Source organism: Pristiophorus japonicus, chromosome 7, assembly GCF_044704955.1.
Source record: "Pristiophorus japonicus isolate sPriJap1 chromosome 7, sPriJap1.hap1, whole genome shotgun sequence".
In the NCBI taxonomy this organism is placed as follows: Eukaryota; Metazoa; Chordata; class Chondrichthyes; family Pristiophoridae; genus Pristiophorus; species Pristiophorus japonicus.
In genome coordinates, this window is record NC_091983.1 from 195,076,847 (window position 1) to 195,090,815 (window position 13,969).

At 45.3% G+C, this 13,969-nt stretch overlaps 1 protein-coding gene across 4 annotated transcripts in view; it reads right to left on the reverse strand.

Annotated features, from left to right (window-relative positions):
- Positions 1-13,969, reverse strand: part of ak9 (adenylate kinase 9) — a 702,269-nt gene that overhangs the window by 266,442 nt on the left and 421,858 nt on the right. For 3 of the 4 annotated variants that reach the window (XM_070885673.1, XM_070885672.1, XM_070885674.1), the window contains exon 23: positions 4,346-4,558. The exons of the other annotated variant lie outside the window; for it this stretch is intronic. In XM_070885673.1, the coding sequence (XP_070741774.1) occupies positions 4,346-4,558 (213 nt within the window). The remainder of the gene's footprint in view (positions 1-4,345; positions 4,559-13,969) is intronic. 4 annotated transcript variants of the gene reach the window in all.

Here is a 13,969-nt window from a genome sequence, read left to right on the forward strand (position 1 = left end):
TCTGTGCCTCAATGCGAGGAGTATTTGTAATAAGGTGAACGAATTACCTGCGCAGGCAGCAATTAAACAATATGATATAATTGGCATCACGGAGATATGGCTTCAGGGTGACCAAGGCTGAGAACTTAACATCCAGGGGTATTCAACATTCAGGAAGGATAGACAGAAAGGAAGAGGAGGTGGGGTAGCATTGCTGGTTAAAGAGGAAATTAATGCAATAGTAAGGAAGGACATTAGCTTGGATGATGTGGAATCTATATGGGTGGAGCTGCGGAATACCAAAGGGCAGAAAACGCTAGTGGGATTTGTGTACAGACCATCAAACAGTAGTAGTGAGGTTGGAGACGACATCAAACAAGAAATTAGGGATGCGTGCAACAAAGGTACAACAGTTATCATGGGTGACTTTAATCTACATATAAATTGGGCTAACCAAACTGGTAGCAATATGGTGGAGGAGGATTTCCTGGAGTGTATTAGGGATGGTTTTCTAGACCAATATGTCAAGGAACCAACTAGAGGGCTGGCCATCCTAGACTGGGTGATGTGTAATGAGAAAGGACTAATTAGCAATCTTGTGCGAGGCCCCTTGGGGAAGAGTGACCATAATATGGTAGAATTCTTTATTAAGATGGAGAGTGACACAGTTAATTCAGAGACTAGGGTCCAGAACTTAAGGAAAGGTAACTTCGATGGTATGAGACTTGAATTGGCTAGAATAGACTGGCGAATGATACTTAAAGGGTTGATGGTGGATAGGCAATGGCAAACATTTAAAGATCACATGGATGAACTTCAACAATTGTACATCCCTGTCTGGAGTAAAAATTAAAACGGGGAAGGTGGCTCAACCGTGGCTAACAAGGGAAATTAAGGATAGTGTAAATCCAAGGAAGAGGCATATAAATTGGCCAGAAAAAGCAGCAAACCTGAGGACTGGGAGAAATTTAGAATTCAGCAGGGGAGGACAAAGTGTTTAATTAGGAAGGGGAAAATAGAGTATGAGAGGAAGCGTGCTGTGAACATAAAAACTGACTGCAAAAGCTTCTATAGATATGTGAAGAGAAAAAGATAGTGAAGACAAAGGTAGGTCAGATTCAGGTGAATTTATAATGGGGAACAAAGAAATGGCAGACCAGTTGAACAAATACTTTGGTTCTGTCTTCACGAAGGAAGACACAAATAACCTTCCGGAAATACTAGGGGACCGAGGATCTAGTGAGAAGGAAGATCTGAAGGAAATCCTTATTAGTCAGGAAATTGTGTTCGGGAAATTGATGAGATTGAAGGCCGATAAATCCCCAGGGCCTGATAGTCTGCATCCCAGAGTACTTGAGGAAGTGGCCCTAAAAATAATGGATGCATTGGTGATCATTTTCCAACAGTCTATCGACTCTGAATCAGTTCCTATGGACTGGAGGGTAGCTAATGTAACACCACTTTTTAAAAAAGGAGGGAGAGAGAAAACGGGGAATTATAGACCGGTTAGCCTGACATCAGTAGTGGGGAAAATGTTGGAATCAATTATTAAAGATGTAATAGCAGCGCATTTGGAAAGCAGTGACAGGATCGGTCCAAGTCAGCATGGATTTATGAAAGGGAAATCATGCTTGACAAATCTTCTCGAATTTTTTGAGGATGTAATTAGTAGAGTGGTGTATTTGGACTTTCAAAAGACTTTTGACAAGTTCCCACACAAGAGATTGGTGTGCAAAATTAAAGCACAAGGTATTGGGGGTAATATACTGACATGGATAGAGAACTGGTTGGCAGACAGGAAGCAGAAAGTCGGGATTAACGGATCCTTTTCAGAATGGCAGGCAGTGACTAGTGGGGTGCCGCAGGGCTCAGTGCTGGGACCCCAGCTATTTACAATATACATCAATAATGAAGGAATTGAGTATAATATCTCCAAGTTTGCAGATGACACTAAGCTGGACGGCGATGTGAGGTGTGAGGAGGACGCTAAGAGGCTGCAGGGTGACTTGGACAGGTTAGGTGAGTGGGCAAATGCAGTATAATGTGGATAAATGTGAGGTTATCCACTTTGGGGGCAAAAACACAAAGGTAGAATATTATCTGTATGGCGGCAGATTAGGAAAAGGGGAGGTGCAATGAGACCTGGGTGTCATGGTACATCAGTCATTGAAAGTTGGCATGCAGGTACAGCAGGCTGTGAAGAAGGCAAATGGTATGTTGGCCTTCATAGCTAGTGGATTTGAGTATAGGAGCAGGGAGGTCTTATTGTAGTTGTACAGGGCCTTCGTGAGGCCTCACCTGGAATATTGTGTTCAGTTCTGGTCTCCTAATCTGAGGAAGGACGTTCTTGCTATTGAGGGAGTGCAACGAAGGTTCACCAGACTGATTCCTGGGATGGCAGGACTGACATATGAGGAGAGACTTAATCAACTGGGCCTGTATTCACTGGAGTTTAGAAGGGTGAGAGCGGATCTCATCGAAACATATAAAATTCTGACGGGACTGGACAGGTTAGATGCAGAATAATGTTCCCGATGTTGGGGAAGTCCAGAACCAGGGGACACAGTCTAAGTATAAGGGACAAGCCATTTAGGACTGAAATAAGGAGAAACTTCTTCACTCAGAGAGTTGTTAACCTGTGGAATTCTCTACCGCAGAGAGTTGTTGATGCCAGTTCATTGAATATATTCAAAAGGGAGTTAGATATGGCCCTTACGGCTAAAGATATCAAGGGTTATGGAGATAAAGCAGGAAAGGGGTACTGAGGTGAATTATCAGCCATGATCTTATTGAATGCTGGTGCAGGCTCGAAGGGCCGAATGGCCTACTCTTGCACCTATTTTCTATGTTTCTATGTACAGCAAGTGATCAGGAAGGCCAATGGAATCTTGGCCTTTATTGCAAAGGGGATGGAGTATAAAAGCAGGGAAGTCCTGTGACAATTATGCAGGGTATTGGTGAGGCCACACTTAGAATACTGCGTACAGTTTTGGTTTCCATATTTAAGAAAGGATATACTTGCTTTGGAGGCAGTTCAGAGAAGGTTCACCAGGTTGATGCCGGAGATGAGGGGGTTGACTTATGAGGAAAGGTTGAGTAGGTTGGGCCTCTACTCATTGGAATTCAGAAGAATGAGAGGTGATCTTATCGAAACATATAAGGTTATGAGGGGGCTTGACAAGGTGGATGCAGGGAGGATGTTTCCACTGATGGGGGAGACTAGAACTAGGGGGCATAATCTTCGAATAAGGGGCCACCCATTTAAAACTGAGATGAGGAGGAATTTCTTCTCTCAGAGGGTTGTAAATCTGTGGAATTCGCTGTCTCAGACAGCTATGGTAGCTGGGTCATTGAATAAATTTAAGACAAAGATAGACAGTTTCTTAACCGATAAGGGAATAAGGGGTTATGGGGAGCGGGCAGGGAAGTGGACCTGAGTCCATGATTGGAGCAGCCATGATCGTATTAAATGGCGGAGCAGATTCGAGGGGCCGTATGGCCTACTTCTGCTCCTATTTCTTCTGTTCTTATTATGTTCTAACCTCTCTCTCTGCAGACAAAAACTGCCTAGAAGTCAAGCAGTAGCCAGTAATACTAAACCAGCAACAAATCTGTAAGTACTGCATAATACCTTTAAATAATACTGGCTGGGGGTCTTCCTGCTGGTTAGTGCCACGTTCTACTGTGCAAGGTCAGCACGTGGCGAGTTGGGGACGCCAACATGAAAAATGGATCCTGCTAGAAGCACTGGCCCCTAATTTCAAAACAAAAGCAAAATACTGCAGATGCTAGAATCTGTGATTTCACTCTTCAGTTCTGATGAAGGGTCATTGACCCGAAACATTAACTCTGCTTTCTCTCCACAGATGCTGCCTGACCTGCTGAGATTTTCAGCATTTTCTGGTTTTATCCCTAATTTCAATACATTATTTTTCACTTAGAATGCAGCCAGCGTGCACTCATGCTGGCAGTGTGACCTGTTCTACCAAAATGTGGGCAGCCGGAAGTGGGCGCATGCTTCTTGCCTGCTATATTGGGTAATTACATCCATTTCCAGACCCATAACTTTCAAAATATCCATAATGATTATCAAAGGTTTTGTTTGAGTTATCCTTATATTCTGTTTCATATTTTGTGTTAACATTAAGGATGTTAAGGAGAATAAAGACAAGTAAAATCAGTATCAATTTAACAATAGAAGTTGTCATTTAAAAAAAAAAAATTATTCTAAATGTCAATTTTTAAAATATATTATAAAGTTAATAAAATAAGACAATTGAATGAAAGGTAAAAGTTTAGATTAACTAATGCAATTCTTATTGCAGAAGATGATTACATTACATTACATTACCTATGATTACATTACCTTTAGAGGTCCTGTTTTATTTATATATTCTTCTGGATTTTTTAAAAATTTAGTTCGAGTATCTGGATTAGAAAAATAATAATACTTTTCTCGATACTTAGCAGCACATTCTCGATCACCTGGGAAAAGAACTAAATTTTCTTTTAATGCCACAGGGCAGTAATGTTTACTTTCACCCATTTGCCTGTACTGTTTCTGAGCCCGATCTTCATTCTGGAAGGAAATTGAAATTATGTTTAGTTTTGCACCATGTTACACAGTATCCAAATGACAACTACTTTCACATTTGTAGTTTACCAATATCTGTCCAATAGCCAGCAAAATACTTGGGAATTTTTATTAATTTCTTGAAGGTAAATTTCTTAATTTTCTCCCCCAAATTCAGCAGGGCCTTCAACAATTGTGCCAAAGAAAGACCTCTATTAAAGTCATTTTGAACCAACCATTTGAATGTGCCTTAGAGTGGCCCAGTGATTACATATTATCTAACTTCTATTACTGTTTGATGGGAAGAGCCCAACGTCATCAGGACCCGATGTGCATATTTGAATAAGGACCCCGCTGCTTTCCTGCAGGTGTCCTGCTCACCCGCTCAAAATAAAAGGTTTATATCAGGACCCAATGGGAAGGCAGTGGTTAGTGGATAAGTCACTGCTTTTATTTTAACTTTACCCCCACCCAGGATCTCTTCTGGCCGATAATCCATCTATTGACAAGCTTGTCACTGCTCCCCCGCTTAGGCCTCTGAGTTAAATGACAGTTGGGATCCGATGACATAATCGGGACCTAAACTGCATATTTAAAGAACCCCGCTGCCTTCCTGCGGGTGTCCTGCTCACCTGTTCAAAAGAGCAGGTTAATATCGGGGCCTTGCGGGACAGCAATGAGATCACATTGGTTAAGTCACTGCCCTATTTTAATTTCCCAACCCCCCACCCCAACCGATTTCTGCCAGACACGGGGAGTTAAAATCTGGGCCCTCGAAACAGGAGTAGGACATTCAGCCCCTCGACCCTGTTCAACCATTCAATTAGATCATGGCTGATCTGTACCTCAACCCCAATTGTCCACCTTTGCTCCATATCCCTTGATAACTTTGCTTCACAAAAATCTATCTCAGTCGTGAAAGTTTAAAGTAATCTAGCATCCAGTCTTTTCTGGGGGAGGGGGAAAAGAGTGCTCCAGATTTCTTCTACTTTTCGTGTAATGAATCATAGAATGACACAGCTCGATACCATCCAGGACAAAGCAGCCCACTTGATTGGCACCCCATGCACCACCTTAAACATTCAGTCTCACCATCACCGATGTACGTGGCTGCAGTATGTACCATCTACAAAATGCACTGCAGCAACTCGCCAAGGCTTCATCGGCAGCACTTCCCAAACCCGCGACCTCTACCACCTAGAAGAACAAGGGCAGCAGGCACATGGGAACATCACCACCTCCACGTTTCCCTCCAAGTCACACAGACTTGGAACTATATTGACATTCCTTCATCGTCGCTGGGTCAAAATCCTGGAACTTCCTCCCAAACAACTTTGTGGGAGTACCTTCACCACACCGACTGCAGCGGTTCAAGAAGGTGGCTCACCACCATCTTCTCAAGGGCAATTAAGGATGGGCAATAAATACTGGGCTTGCCAGCGACGCCCACATCCCATGAACGAATAAAAAAATGTAGGAGGCCATTCGGCCCATGGTGCGTGTGCCGGCTGTTTGGTAGATCTATCCGATTAATCCCACTCCCCTGTTGTTTCCCCATAGCCCTGCAAATATTTTCTCTTCAAGTAAATATCCAATTATTTTTGGAATGTTACTATTGCATCTGCTTCCACCACCCTTTCAGGCAGTGCATTCCAGATCACAACAACTCGCTGTGTAAAAAATGTTTCCTCGTGTTGCATCTGGTTCTTTTGCCAATCACCTTAAGAAGTGCTTTCTAATTGCACTCTTGAATGGCCTTAGATTATCTCCTCGTGTTCTGGAATTCCTCAACAGTGGGAATAATTGATCTCTATCTACCTAATTGAATCCTTTTATCATTTGAAACACTTTGATTCGCTAGGTTGATCGTATGAAGAAAGGTTGAGCAGGTTGGGCCTATACTCATTGGAGTTTAGAAGAATGAGAGATGATCTTATTGAAATGAATAAGATTTTGAGGGGGCTCAACAAGCTAGATGCAGAGAGGATGTTTCCCCTCGTGGGGGAATCTGAAACTAGGGGACATAGTTTCAGAATAAAGGGTTGCCCATTTAAAACGGAGATGAGGATGAATTTCTTCTTTCAGAGAGTTGTGAATCTGTGTAATTCTCTACCCCAGAGAGCAGTGGAGGCTGGGTCATTGAATATATTTAAGGTGGAGGTAGACAGGTTTTTGAATGTTAAGAGAGTCAAGGGTTATGGGGAGCATGCAGGCAAGTCGAGTTGAGGCCAAAATCATATCAGCCATGATCTTATTGAATGGCGGAGGAGGCTCGCGGGGCCAGATGGCCTACTTCTGCTCCTATTCCTTATGTTCTTATGATTAGATCACCCCTCAATCTTCTATACAAATAGGGTGCCCAATCCAGTGGGGTGCTAGCACTGTCCCAGAAAAATCAGGGGGGGGGGGGGCAAAAAAGACTCAACCAATTTTTTGACATTTTCAGCAGACCAAACCAGGAATCAGACCAGGTGAGTCCCACTTGCACTGGCAGGAGGGTGGTACACCTTCTTTCATTAGACATACTGGCATTCCCAGGCCAGCCACGAGGAAACTTGCTCTGCACTAAACAAGACCTAGCAGAAAATATGCATTCATGATCTACTTTCCGGCTCTTCTGCCATACCTGACTTATGGCGAGTGTGCCAGATGGGCCACGGATTTTCAGACCATATATATTTGCCAAAATCTTTATCACAACCATATTTCTTTTCTCATTATCTTCCTCTATCTCCAACTCATTTCTCATATTATGAATGATTACATGAACAAAAATGCTCTCGCCCAAAGAAAGAGTATCAAGGTTTTTGATATAAATGAGATGGAAGTCGTAGCCATGCTAAAAAAGCTTAAAACAAACAAATCCTCTGGGTTGGATAGTATTTATCGCAGAATACTGAAAGAGACTAGCGAGGAGATTTGTGAGGCACTGTCAATCATTTATCAAGACTGTCATTGGACCCTGGAGAGATACCAAGAGATTGGTAAATCTGTGGATCTGCACTCCAAGGTCCCTTTGTTCGTCTATACTTCTCAGTGTCCTACCATTAATGTGTATTCTCTTGCCTTGTTAGACCTCCCCAAATGCATTATCTCACACTTATCCGGATTGAATTCCATTTGTCACCAGGCCATTGTACATTGATATCTTCCTGCAGTTCATTATCAACCACATAGCTTATTTTAGTATCATCTGCAAACTTCTTAATCATACCCCCAACATTCAAGTCCAAATCATTGATATATACCACAAAAAGTAAGGGACCCAGCACTGAGCCCTGCGGAACCCCACTGGATACAGCCTTCCAGTCACAAAAATACCCATCAATCATTACGCTTTGCTTCCTGCCTTTGAGCCAATTTTGGATCCAACTTGCTACTTTTCCCTGGATCCCATGGCCTTTTACTTTTGTGACCAGTCTGCCATATGGACCATGTAATGTATGTATGCCTGGATTTACCTGCCACCAGGGGGAGCGACCGTCAGAGGTCATTGGGCCACAGACACACACGTGCAGCCCTTGTATATAAAGAAAGCCTTCATGGTTAATCCTCACTTTGAGAGCTAATAAAATATAGTTAGGGCACACCTGATTGAGTTCACGGTACTAAGCCTATTGAGTTATTGCATACGCAACATTTGGCGACGAGGCACAATACAAAGTTTCACGCACAAAAAAAAATCATTGAATCCTGGAGCAATTCGTGGAGGGAGAAGACTGGGAGGATTTTACGGATCGCCTTGACCAGTACTTCGTGTCCAACAAAATGGATGAAGACGCTGACGCAGTTAAGCGCAGGGCGGTTTTTCTCAGTGTTTGTGGTCCAAAAATCTATAGCCTCATAAAGAATCTGCTCCCACCTGCACATCCAATGGAAAAGACCTATGAGGAATTGTGTGCTCTGATATCGAACCATCTCAAACCTAAAGAAGGCATCATTATCTCGAGATATCGCTTTTACAAGCATGTTCGTTCTGAGGGCCAGGTCGTGGCGGAATTTGTTGCCAACCTGAGACGCCTCGCTGGGCCGTGTAAGCTTGGAACCGCGTTGGAAGACATGCTGCGCGACGTCTTTGTAATAGGCATAAACCACGAGGTGATCCTGCGGAAGCTGCTGGCTGCGGAGACGCTGGATCTGAGCAGGGCCATCACGATCACCCAGGCTTGCTTGACCACGGTTGATAGTACAAAGCAGATATCCTCGCAGAATCAGAACTCCACGGCAAGTACTGTGCACCAGATTTTGTCGTCGGTTGGCAGAGCTGCACCTGGCAGGGCCTACCCGACTGTGTTTGTGAAACCTGTGTAGTCCACCATTGGGCACGAATCCGATTTCACTCTGTTGGCGTTGTAGGGGCAATCATCGGCCTCATCAGTACTGTTTCAGACAGTATATTTGTAGAGGCTGTGCGAAAATGGGGCACCTTCAGCGGATGTGTCCTCAGCTCAGCAAGCGTGTTGCGACACATCACATGGATGTCGATGACCGATCCAGAGCGGATCCGGCAATGCAATCCGAGATACCCGAGGAGGAAGTGTATAGTGTACATTCGTTCCTGACAAAGAGCCAACCGATAATGATTAAAGTAAAATTGAACGGCGTGCCGGTATCTATGGAATTAGACACAGGTGTGAGTCAGTCAATTATGAGCCAGAGGACTTTCAAAAAGCTGTGGGACACCAAGGCCATGAAACCCAAGCTGAGTCCAGTAAATGCAAAATTGCATACCTACACCAAAGAGCTCATACCAGTGATTGGCTGTGCAGCAGTCAAGGTGTCGTACGATGGGGCGGTTCATGATGTATCGCTCTGGATCGTTGCAGGCAATGGTCCAACGCTGTTCAGCAGGAGTTGGCTCGAAAAAATAAAGTGGAACTGGAACGATATTAAAGCTTTGTCATCAGTGGATGATGCTTCATGTGCTCAAGTGCTGAGCAAATTTCCCTCATTGTTCATTTACAACAGGTATCCTTTCAGAATTCGCTCGGCTGCAGCCATATTTCAGAGAAACATGGAGAGTTTACTGAAGTCCATCCCTAGAACCGTGGTGTTTCAAGACGACATTCTGGTCACAGGTCGTGACTCTGCCGAACACCTGCACAACCTGGAAGAGGTTCTACGTCATCTGGACAAAGTGGGGCTCAGGCTGAAACGTTCAAAGTGTGTCTTTATGGCACTGGAAGTCGAATTCCTGGGAAGGAAGATTGCTGCAGATGGCATCAGTCCTACGGACTCGAAAACAGAGGCCATCAAAAATGCACCCAGACCGCAGAATGTGACGGAGCTGTGTTTGTTCCTTGGTCTTCTCAACTACTTCGGTCATTTCTTACCTAAATTGAGCACATTATTAGAGCCACTGCACATGCTGCTCAGAGAAGGCGACAACTGGGTTTGGGGTGTATCTCAAGACAGGGCCTTCGTGAAGGTTAGAAATCTGCTTTGTTCCAACAAATTGCTGATACATTATGACCCATGCAAGTGTTTAGTATTGGCCTGTGACACTTCATCGCATGGGGTTGGTTGCATGCTCCAACAATCAAATGAGTTGGGCAAACTACAACCCGTTGCGTACGCATCGAGAAGGATGTCTAAAGTGGAAAGTGCCTAGGGCATGGTACAGAAAGAAGCTTTAGCCGCCATTTATGGGGTTAAAAAGATGCACCACCATCTGTTTGGGCTTCGTTTCGAGCTTGAAACCAATCACGAGCCGCTCATATATTTGTTTTCAGAGCATAGAGGTATCAATACCAACGCGTCGTCCCGCATCCAGAGGTGGGTACTAACATTATCTGCCTATGATTATATCATTCGCCATAGACCTGGCACTGAGAATTGTGCCGATGCATTGAGCCGTTTACCGTTGCCCACGCCGGAGGTGAAAACTGGTATATATGTATACTTGTATTTACTCTGTACAGCCACCAGAGGGCTCATCTCCTGGAGTCCCAAGAGAACCCATAATCCCTTGGGAGCACAGGTGTTTAAGGGGGCTTCACAGGTTGGAGAGGCACTCGAGAGACCTGCAATAAAAGACTAAGGTCACACTTTACTTTGAACTCACAGTGTTCAGTCTGACTCTTTCTCCATACACAACAACTGGCGACGAGATACAGATAGCGAACCCAAAGATGAAGAAAACAATGGGCATCCTGGAGAAATTCTCGGAGGGAGATGATTGGGAAACCTTTGTGGAGCAACTCGACCAATACTTCATGGCCAACGAGCTAGATGGGGAAGAGAGCGCTGCCAAACGAAGGGCGATCCTCCTCACCATCTGTGGGGCACCAACGTATGGCCTCATGAAGAATCTGCTCACTCCAGTGAAACCCACGAAGAAATCGTATAATGATTTGTGCACACTGGTCTGAGAGCATTTGAACCCAAATGAAAGCATTCTGATGGCGAGGCACCGGTTCTACACCTACAAAAGGTCTGAAGGTCAGGAAGTGGTGAGTTATGTCGCCGAGCTAAGACGCCTTGCAGGACATTGCGATTTTGAAGGACATTTGGAGCACGTGATTAGAGACTTTTTCGTATTTGGCATTGGCCACGAAACCATACTTTGCAAACTTTTGACTGTAGAGACCCCAACATTGAGTAAGGCCATAGCGATAGCCCAGCGTTCATTGCCACCAGTGACAATACGAAGCAAATCTCTCAGCACACAAGTGCTGCTACAAGTACTGTGAACAAAGTGATGTTGTTTTCGAATCGTAACGTACAGGACAGGTCACACATACCTGCAGCTACACATCCGCAGATGTCTCAGAGTCCACCATCAAGGGTGATGAATGCAAGTCCATTAACACCTTGTTGGCGCTGCGGGGGTGATCATCGTTTCCATTCATGCCAATTCAAAGAGTACATTTGCAAGGGCTGTGGAACAATGGGATACCTCCAACAAGTGTGCAGGCGAGCTGCAAAGCCTGTTAAACCTGCAAACCACCATGTTGCAGAGGAGGACAGATCCACAGAGGATCACGATGAACCAGAGTCTCAGATCGAGGAGGCAGAGGTACATGGGATGCACACATTCACCACGAATTGTCCCCCGATAATGCTCAATGTTGAACTAAATGGACTCCCGGTGTCAATGGAGCTGGACACGGGCATGAGCCAGTCCATCATGGGCAAAAAGACATTCGAAAGGTTGTGATGCAACAAGGCCTCAAGGCCAGTCTTAACTCCAGTTCGCACGAGACTAAGAACTTACACTAAAGAACTGATTCCTGTAATCGGCAGTGCTACTCTAAAGGTCTCCTATGATGGAGCGGTGCACAACCTACCACTCTGGGTGGTACCGGGTGATGGTCCCACGATGGTCGGCAGGAGCTGGCTGGGAAAGATACGCTGGAACTGGGACAACGTCCGAGCGCTATCGCCGCTGTTGACACTTTGTGTGCCCAGGTCTTAAAGAAATTTCCTTCGCTGTTCGAACCAGGCTTCGGGAAATTCCAAAAGTGCAGATCCGCTTAATTTCGGGGGCGCGACTCATCCATCACAAGGTGAGAGCAGGACCGCACGTGATGAGAGAAAGGGTAGAGATTGAGCTAGACTGGCTGCAAAGAGAGGGCATCATTTCCCCGATTGAATTGAACGAGTGAGCCAGTCCTATCATCGCAGTCCTCAAGGGAGACGGCACCGTCAGAAACTGTGGCGATTAAAAAGTAACCATCAATCGTTTCTCCCTGCAGGACCAATACCCACTACCAAAGGCTGATGACCTCTTTGTAACACTGGCAGGAGGAAAGACATTCACGAAGCTGGATCTGACTTCAACCTACATGACACAGGAACTGAAGGAATCATCGAAGGCCCTCACCTGCATCAACACGCACAGAGGTCTTTTTCTTTATAACAGATGCCCATTTGGAATCCGATCAGCGGCGGCGATATTCCAGAGAAACATGGAAAGCTTACTGAAGTCGATCCCGCACACCTTGGTCTTCCAGGACGACATCTTGGTCACAGGTCGGAACACAGTCGAGCATCTGCAGAACCTGGAGGAGGTTGTTAGTCGACTCAACCGTGTGGGGCTCAGGTTAATACCCTCGAAGTGCATTTTCCTGGCGCCTGAAATGGAGTTCCTGGGAAGGAGGATTGCGGCGGACGGCATCATGCCCACCAACACGAAGACGGAGGCAATCGAGAGCGCACCGAGGCCACAGAACGTGACGGAGCTGCGGTCGTTTCTGGGACTCCTGAACTACTTTGGGAACTTCTTACTGGGTCTCAGCACACTGTTAGAACCACTGCATGTCTTACTACGAAAAAGGGATGAATGGATTTGGGGCAAAAGAAGAAAATGCCTTTGTAAAAGCGAGAAAATTATTATGCTCAAACAAATTGTTTGTGATGTATGATCCATGTAAGCGTTTGGTACTAGCATGTGATGCATCGTCATATGGTGTCGGGTGTGTATTGCAACAAGCTAATGATTTCGGGAAATTGCAACCGGTTGCTTATGCATCCAGGAATTTGTCTAAGGCTGACAGAGCTTATAGCATGATTGAGAAAGAAGCGTAAGCGTATGATGTAAAGAAAATGCATCAATACCTGTTTGGGCTAAACTTCGAATTGGAAACTGAACATAAGCCACTCATATCCCTGTTCTCCGAGAGTAAAGGGATAAATACCAAGGCATCGGCCCGCATCCAGAGATGGGCGCTCATGTTGTCCGCATACAACTACGCCATCCTCCACAGGCCAGTCACAGAAAACTGCGCTGATGCTCTCAGTAGGCTGCCATTGTCCATCACAGGGGTGGAAATGGCGCAACACGCAGATCTAGCCATGGCTATGGAAGCATTTGAGAGTAAGCAATCACTCGTCACTGCCCGGCAGATCAAAACCTGGACAAGCCAGGACCCCTTATTATAGAGATAAAGCCGTTCCAGCGGCGCAAAGATGAAATGTCTATATAGTCAGACTGCCTTCTGTAGGGCAATCGAGTAGTGGTCCCCAAGAAGGGCAGAGACACCTTCATCAATGACCTCCACAGTACCCACCCAGGCATCGTAATGATGAAAGCGATAGTCAGATCCCACGTGTAGTGGCCCGGTATCGATGCGGACTTAGGGTCCTGCATTCACAGATGTAATACATGCTCGCAGTTAAGCAATGTACCCAGGGAGGTGCCGCTAAGTTTATGGTCTTGGCCCTCCAAACCGTGGTCGAGGGTACACGTCGACTATATAGGCCTGTTCTTGGGTAAAATGTTCCTTGTGGTTATAGACGCGTACTCCAAGTGGATTGAATGTTAGATAATGTCGGCTAGCACGTCCGCTGCCACCACTGAAAGCCTGCGGGCCATGTTTGCCACACGCGGCTTACTCGATTGCCCTGGTGAGTGACAACGGGCTATGTTTTACCAGTGCTGTGTTCAAAAAAGTCATGACACGCAACGGGATCAAA